General features: G+C 42.7%; 1 protein-coding gene across 1 annotated transcript; it reads left to right on the top strand.

The window, feature by feature from the left end:
• The first annotated feature begins 1,699 nt into the window (after nucleotides 1–1,699).
• LOC138964276 (pre-rRNA-processing protein TSR2 homolog) lies at nucleotides 1,700–7,715 on the top strand. The gene is made up of 6 exons (XM_070336188.1): nucleotides 1,700–1,846; nucleotides 4,072–4,162; nucleotides 4,542–4,633; nucleotides 5,163–5,303; nucleotides 5,917–6,043; nucleotides 7,281–7,715. The coding sequence occupies exons 1-6, from the start codon at nucleotides 1,772–1,774 to the stop codon at nucleotides 7,361–7,363; spliced, it is 609 nt and encodes a 202-aa protein (XP_070192289.1). The 5' UTR covers nucleotides 1,700–1,771; the 3' UTR covers nucleotides 7,364–7,715.
• Nucleotides 7,716–8,221: the final 506 nt, after the last annotated feature.

The following is an 8,221-nucleotide window of genomic DNA, read 5'->3' on the forward strand; positions in this document are numbered from 1 at the left end:
TGTATCAACTTTTGAACGAACTGCGCCCAGTAGTTTCCCAGCAATAAGCTGTTAAGTCGAGACACACAGACAGACAGACACACAATTAAAGTCTGCTGGACCCTTGTACTAGCGTACTCGGGGATAAAAAAACGCTCGCGCTGGACCCGAGTACTCTTCAGACATTCACACACACACACACACACACACACACTCTCTCTCTCCCTCACTCCCTCTCTCTCTTTCTTTCTTACACACACACACACACGAGTACAGACTCATGCACACACACACACAAACAGTAACACTAACACATGTGCACAAAATGAATCGAACCCGGATCACTTTGGCCATAGACTCTCTCGTGCTCTCTGTCTCTCTTTCACCGAGACCAAACCCTGCATTGTAATTTCTTTGCCGAGACCATTTCCCCACCCGTTGTCTGGCTTGCACTGAAATCATGCTTTTCTCGTCACTGCGTGACGTGTTCGCCGCTCAAGTCTCCCCTTTAGTTCAGGCTGTTCGCAAAGCGACCAGCCTCCCACCGCAAAAACTCCCACCGTTAAGAGTGGCTCAGTTTGTGATTTATTTCGCATTTAGGTCCCAGGTAACATTATGAAGTTTTAATACGATCAATCGGACCTATTATCAAGTTAGTGTATCAACTTTTGAACGAACTGCGCCCAGTAGTTTCCCAGCAATAAGCTGTTAAGTCGAGACAGACACACACACACACACACAATTAAAGTCTGTTGGAGCCTAGTACTGCGTACTCAGGGATAAACTCTACTCTCCATCTAAAAACTGAATATGTACACAAATAGAGGCCAGTGTACTTGGCTCAAATCAGAGGTCAAAATGTCCACGTTTTGAAGCTAATACGCCTCCTACCCTAAGGTTACTTTACAAACAAGCATGGCGACAGTTGTAGTTCAAAGGCGTTGATTGCAAACAGCCGGTATTTTCAGGTACTGGACATACTTGTTGGACTTAATGATGACCATGGAGTTTTCCACTGCCGTGCGTAAAAACCCTACTGATGATTTCTTTATCGCCAAAAGCAAAAAGGTGGCACAATAAGAATGATAGCATCATGTAGGTTCTCACAACTCTTCCGGCGCAGGAAAGGGAAAACGCAAGAGTAGTTCAAGGATGAAGTTTTCCTCTGCGACTGTCATCATGAGCAGTAGAAAATTATGTCCATGTCGGACTAGTTTGACCCGACCTCATATACTTGATGTATATACACACGTCTGTGCACTTCATCATGGTCAAACATGCTTCCTATTTTAAAGTACAGTGGAACCCTCCTTTTAAGACACCCCCTCCCAATATAAGGGGGGGGGGGTTCTACTGTACTGCTTCAAAAACAATTAATTTCTTCTGTTTTTTGTGATCAAAGTTGTTTTTATGGGGTGAATTTTGATAAATGTCTGTCTCTATATGTGAAGACCTGAGCTTTGGGGTTATATATATATATATATATGCAAATTCATCATCAAAGGAAATGAATCGAATATGAAATTGTGTAATATCCAACTCATCACAAAAAAGAATTGGTTGCTTTAGGCTGGTAATCCCATTTTTTCTTTTTGTTTTATTTGGTTAAGCAACAACAAAAACACATTAAGAGTAAAATCGCCAAACGGCATTGAAACAAACATTTGAATTTGTAAAAGACATTGCACAGTAACAAAGCCAGAAAGCTTCCTGTGCGGTGACGAAACCACAGCGCTCTCGGGGATCCCGTCGCTGTTCCAGGGAGGTTACTCACGTTGCATAAGTGCTCAACATGGCTGCTTCCAGTCAACCCACGTTGTTCAACCAGGCTGTTTCGAGAATTTTAAGCAGCTGGGGTGGTTTGCAGGTAAGTTTAGAAAGTGTGTTTTGTGTGTGTGTGTTTTTTGTGTTCAACCAGGCTATCTCGAGAATTTTAAGCAGCTTGAGTGTTTTCCGTTTGCAGGTAAGTAGGAGCCAGTATTCTGTATCTGTAGGTTACGTCGCTAGCATCCAGATTGCTGGCTTTGGCGCGACGCATTGAAAGTGTGTGTGTGTGTGTCATACGGGGTTGTAACGGTACCGGACCACAACAACTATTTATTAGTTGTTTTGCCTGCTTCTGGTTTGCCTTCACCAACATTCCCAGAATGAATACGCCTAATTACCCGTTAGGTATATCTTTCCATATGTCAACTCCCAGTTTATCTTCCCACAAAGTTGGACTTCATATGGATCTGGATCTGGATAACCCGCCTGGGTTGGTGGTTGGCGGGTGCGCCACAGAAGCCGACGACGACTATCAACGTGACGTGTTTTTTTTTGGGTGTGCGCATCTAAAAGAGTCTTAAAAGTTCACTGTAGACAAGGTGGATATAGTGTACAACTCCAGCTGGTCTTCTTGCTGCTGTACTTGCGGTTTTAGTCCGTTTGCCCTAGAATGTAGGCTTTTCAAGCACAGTTAAAAAATGCTATGTTACAATGTTAAAAACTGGATAAAAACTACTGAGGCTCTCACACTGGTTTCTGCCCCCCTAAACGCCGATGAGGAGGCGCTGGGCGTGGTCAAGGTGACGATGGCTTCGCTCAAATTGTTCCACTCGATCACTGTCTTTATAAAGAACGAGTTCCTGTATTGATCTGTCTTTGAGGTAGGAGCTTTGAAACAGCGGCTGTTGTTGGTTGCCTGTCTCTGGAGGATGTTTTGGCTCTCATACCCCTCGTAGGCTTTAGGCTTGACTCGGCGCCGAGATACGCTCACCGGGGTGAGGAAGGAGTCAGGGGGTAGGGCAGGTACAAGTCCATTGATGATTTTGAACAGCATCGTCAGGCGAAGTTGCTGACGGCGTTCCTGGAGTGTAGGAAGTTGGAGGTACTCTAGCATCTTGGTGACGCAGCCTGGGTCCTTGGGACACGTAGTCTTTCATGATGAACCTAGCGGCTAGGCGTTGGATGCGTTCGAGTCTCTCAACGTCTTGTTTGTAGTAGGGGTCCCAGACCACCGCCCCGTACTCAAGGGTGGACCTGACAAGAGTGATGTAGGCAAGGCGACGGCACTCACGTGGGCAGTTCCGGAGGTTCCGGCGTAAGAAGCCTAGGGTAGATCCTGCCCTCTTGCAGAGACTGGTGATGTGGGGGCCCCACTTCAGGTCGGCTGAGATCTGTATGCCGAGGTACGGGTTCTGTTCGACCTGTTGGAGGATGGTGTCTCCGAGGCTGTAGAAGTAGTGGGATGTGGATCTGGTGGAGAGGACGTAGCACTTCTTAGCGTTGAACCTCATCCCCCACTGGTTGGCCCACTCTTCCAAGCTCTTTAGGTCTGCCTGTAGCGTAAGGTGGTCCTGAAAGGTGCGGATCTGGCGGTAGAGGAGACAGTCATCCGCAAAAAGTCTGACAGACGACTGGACTGAGTCTGGGAGGTCGTTGATATGGCACAGGAACAACAACGGACCCAGCACTGTGCCTTGCGGGACGCCGGACTCGACCTCTACCTCTTCAGATGCCTCGCCCTCCAGTACAACCCTCATCTTCCGCTTGGTCAGGAAACTGGTCAGCCAGTTGTGGACACTTCCCCGCACACCGTAGTGGGCCAGCTTGTGGAGTAGTTTCTTGTGCGGGACAGTGTCGAAAGCCTTGCTGAAATCAAGGATGGCGACGTCAGTTTGGTGGCCAGCATCATGGGACGACAGAATGTCCTGCATGGTGGTGAGCAGCATGGTGGTGCCAGACTTTCTACTCGTGTGTTCAGGCCTGGACGAGGGGGGTGTACAACACAATGTAAATACACCTATATATTAAACCAACCAAACAATACATTAATTAACATTCAAACACACACCAATGAGTAGACAACATATACTGTCGCAGAGAGCAGTAGTACTTACCATGCCCAGCTTGACTAACTGAATTCCTGTATAAATCAAAATGCTTTGTTTAAAAACCCCATTAATATGTCAGATCAGAGAAGTATATTCCTGCACGTACATTTTTAACAGTAGCAACAACTGCAAATAAACCACATGATTAAAGAACTCCATAGGTATTGGCAGATTTTATACACTTCTAAATCTTATTATATATATATTTGATGTGCAGATTGCAATTGACCATGGACTTGGTGGTGCCAACAGCAGACAGAAGGCACTGGACTTCGTAGATGACATTGAAGACGTGTTCAAGAGACATGGTGATTGTCTTGTCTTTTGTGTCGGCTTTTCTCAGCATTGAAAACTACCTAGCTTTGAAAATTGATATTAGTGAAACATAGCAGTGTTCATCGGTCAGATGGTGGTCATCTGTTTGTGACGTCACAGTCTCTTGCTCTGAAGTAACCAAGTGCTGCCCAATGTTATTGCCTTGTATGCAAATGAACTGGTCAAGTTGTTTCTTTATTTTTGTGAATACATGTGCAATGTGTACATTTATTTGAACTTGCAAAATACAAAAAAATTGTTGCAATTATAAATTTGCGAGAACAAATGTTATTCTATCAGACTTATATAAACACTTGCTTTCTTTTGTAGGTTCACGTGTTAGCAGAATGTAAAATTATCTTTTTCTTGCAGGTAACATTGACCCTTATGACTTTGCTGGCCTTTTGGAAGACGAAGTGGATGAGAGGTTCAACACACTCCTGGAGGATGGTAGTGCACAAGCGGTATGTGATTACCAGCAGTATGTATAGATGATTCATAGTAATGAAAGAATCACATAATTATATTCTGTAGTGTGTAAAGTAAATGTTCATATTGCATGCAACTTATGGGATGAGTCTTCTTTCATGAACTTGTCACTTTCAAAAAAGCAACAAAAATCAGTCTTGCAGTATCCCCCATGCTCAGTGTTACTGTTATTGAAAAGAAGCGGAGAGAGTAGAATATATATGCTTTTTTTTTTTTTAAATGCTCGGATGTATGGAATATTTTGAGAACTTTATTATTTGTCTCTTTTCGGATTTAACCTTTTGCGATTTTTTTTAATTTCAGACTGAGATAAGACTTAAAATAATGTTTGTTTAACAGTTTCTGTCTATTCAGATTTGTATATATATATACAAGTATGTTGGTCTAAAACCTGACTATCACAGAATATCTGAAGTATCTTGAGATTATTCTGTCTTGATAAAAGCTTGTCTTCATTGAAATGGTAAAATAATTAATTAATCAAATGTTTGTCTTTCTTCACAGATAGCGCATCACATCTGTCAGAGCTTCATGTTATTACGGGATGGTCGAACTGCAGAAGTGGGAAAGTTTTTGGAAGGTTTGCCAGGTGCAACACAGCAGAAGGCTCAGTGTGCTGGAGGGGATGATAGCTCTGATGACGAGGTATTTTTCTTGGTGTTGGTCTGTTTGTTTGAAAAAGGCTTTTTGGACCATTCCTTGAAACTTTCAAGCAACTCTGAAAATATTTGTTGACTTGTTTGTTTGGTGTGTGTGTTTCGTTGTTGTAAGGGTGGAAAGCCTGCATACTGGTATTTGGATTTGACTAATTTTGTATTTGTAAATGAAAACAGTATTATTATCACACCAATTTCAGCTGTTGCCCAACCGCTTCTCCTCTTTTCCCCTCAAAAGAAAAAAACCCAACTTTATACAATCCTGCATCTTCCTGCCTGTTCAACATCGACGCCCGCCCCCAAAAAAAGACACACACAAAAACAAGTAACACAAATAACACCAGGTAGAGACCGTGGTATTCTCATGCTGCAATATGAAGCCAAAATCTTGTGCATTTATAACCTTACTCGTTAAGCAAAAGGCCAGTTTAAAACGAAAAACCCTGTTATAGTTCATATATGAAATGGTAAGGCGCCAGGAGCCAATTCATGGGTCTCGGGTCATAGAAAATTTATTTATTATATATTATAAAATGTGAAAAGACCTGAATGACTGCAGAAGAATGGTTGACCATGTTCTCTCAAGCCTGTGTTGTTGGCAGGATGATGATGGAGAAGATGCAGGGAGTGCCAAGACACAACAACCTCAACAGCAGCCATCACAAAACGGCCAGTGCAGCAGTGATGGTGCCAGCACATCGGGTGCATCACCCATGGTGAACGGCGGAGGTGAGAGCACTTTTACTTGTACAGTGGAACCCCCCTTCTAAGACCCCCCCTCCCAATTTAAGACTCCCTCCTTTTTACATTTAGTCAAGTTTTGACTAAATGTTTTAACGTAGAGGGGGGAATCTAGACGAGGGTCGTGATGTATGTGCGTGTGTGTGTGTCTGTCTGTCTGTCTGTGTGTGTGTGTGTGTAGAGCGATTCAGACTAAACTACTGGACCGATCTTTATGGAATTTGACATGAGAGTTCCTGGGTATGATATCCTCACACGTTTTTTTCATTTTTTTGATAAATGTCTTTGATGACGTCATATCCGGCTTTTCGTGAAAGTTGAGGCGGCACTGTCACGCCCTCATTTTTCAACCAAACTGGTTGAAATTTTGGTCGGGTAATGTTCAACGAAGCCCGGACTTCGGTATTGCATTTCAGCTTGGTGGCTTAAAAATTAATTAATGACTTTGGTCATTAAAAATCTGAAAATTGTAACCAAAAAAACGATCCAAATTTAACTTATTCTCCATCATTTGCTGATTCCAAAAACATATAAATATGTTATATTTGGATTAAAAACAAGCTCTGAAAATTAAAAAATATAAAAATTATTATCAAAATTAAATTTTCGAAATCAATTTAAAAACACTTTCATCTTATTCCTTGTCGGTTCCTGATTCCAAAAACATATAGATATGATATGTTTGGATTAAAAACACGCTCAGAAAGTTAAAATGAAGAGAGGTACAGAAAAGCGTGCTATCCTTCTCGGCGCAACTACTACCCCGCTCTTCTTGTCAATTTCACTGCCTTTGCCATGAGCGGTGGACTGACGATGCTACGAGTATACGGTCTTGCTGCGTTGCATTGCGTTCAGTTTCATTCTGTGAGTTCGACAGCTACTTGACTAAATGTTGTATTTTCGCCTTACGCGACTTGTTTTTTTTCCCCCCCTTTTAGTTCAGACTGCTGTATTGTAGACATATACTTGTTTCAATTTTTCTAGCCATTTTTTTGTTGCTGCCAGAACAGGAGCTTGGAACTTTCTTGCCTTTGGTAAATAAAACCCTGCTTCACTGTGTGAATTAAAATGTAAGAACTGTCTCAGAATTGCACTTGAAGATGCTCTACAAGTGACGAGGTGTGTGTGTGTGTGTGCAAACTTTTTAATATTTAACATGTAAATATTTGGCATGGTGTGTCTTTCTGTTTTTATAAGTTTCTCTGATGAACATTTCGTGTTTCAGGTGATGCAGGGATGGATGTGGATGAAGAAGATGATGGGTGGACAACGGTCAAGAAAGGGGGAAAGAATTCAAGAAAAAGATAAAATTGAAAACAATAGCTGTAAATATTGATTGTGCATGCAGAATATGTACATACTAGAGGGCCCCAAAGGGTTTAAAATCGTGATCGTGATTGGTGTTTTTTGACCTTTCTGTGACCGTGATTGCCGAAATTTCCATTTCTGTGATCGTGATGGGACTTTGCCCGTGATCCGTGATGACAAAAAAATCAAGTCTCGTGATCGTGATTGTCATTTGTTTTCGTGATCGTGATGGGCATTATTGCAAAGCATTTTATTTTCAACGTACATTTTTCACAGCTGTATCACTCTATGAGTATGATCCTCTATTCGTCAAGGAGCTAATCCCGATTGAAGGGAAGCAACATTCAGAAATATGAGATATTAAAAAAAAGAGATCCAATCAGAAGGCGAATTGCAAAAGTCTGCCAAACTTCATCCAATGGAAGGGCTTCGTGCTAAAGTTTTGAGTGCATTCAGTCAAATTCGAATTCGAAGATCAAAAATGGCGTGCAGCGGTACTGTCATCGAACTTCTGTTATATTTTGTGGATTCAAGCCAGACCAAAGCAGGCGGCGAGAATGCCTTCCTTGGTGGAAAGGTCAGGCTACGGGTCCGTCTTTCCGAAGACGAAATGTCAAGGTATGTCATCTATCAGGGCCGGACTAGGTAAGTACTAGGGGGGGGGGGGTGTTACAGATGAGGGTCCAGGGGGCAAAGCCCCTTGGTGGAGGTCCAGGGGGCGAAGCCCCCTTGGTGGGGGTGCCAAGGGGGCAAAGCTCCCTTGAAGATGAACGTTTTTTGATGTTTCTGGAGGGAAAGGAAGCCTCTCCTTGAACGAAAAAGGTAAATTCGACAGCAAGCTGTATAGGCAATGAAGAA

Source organism: Littorina saxatilis, linkage group LG4, assembly GCF_037325665.1.
Source record: "Littorina saxatilis isolate snail1 linkage group LG4, US_GU_Lsax_2.0, whole genome shotgun sequence".
Classification (NCBI taxonomy): Eukaryota; Metazoa; Mollusca; class Gastropoda; order Littorinimorpha; family Littorinidae; genus Littorina; species Littorina saxatilis.

Excerpts from the sequence above, each read along its gene's own strand:
- LOC138964276 (XM_070336188.1), top strand. The coding sequence starts at position 1,772 with ATGGCTGCTTCCAGTCAACCCACGTTGTTCAACCAGGCTGTTTCGAGA. Across the intron at positions 1,847-4,071 it reads GCAGCTGGGGTGGTTTGCAG|ATTGCAATTGACCATGGACT; the intron begins GTAAGTTTAGAA and ends TTTGATGTGCAG. Across the intron at positions 4,634-5,162 it reads AGGATGGTAGTGCACAAGCG|ATAGCGCATCACATCTGTCA; the intron begins GTATGTGATTAC and ends CTTTCTTCACAG.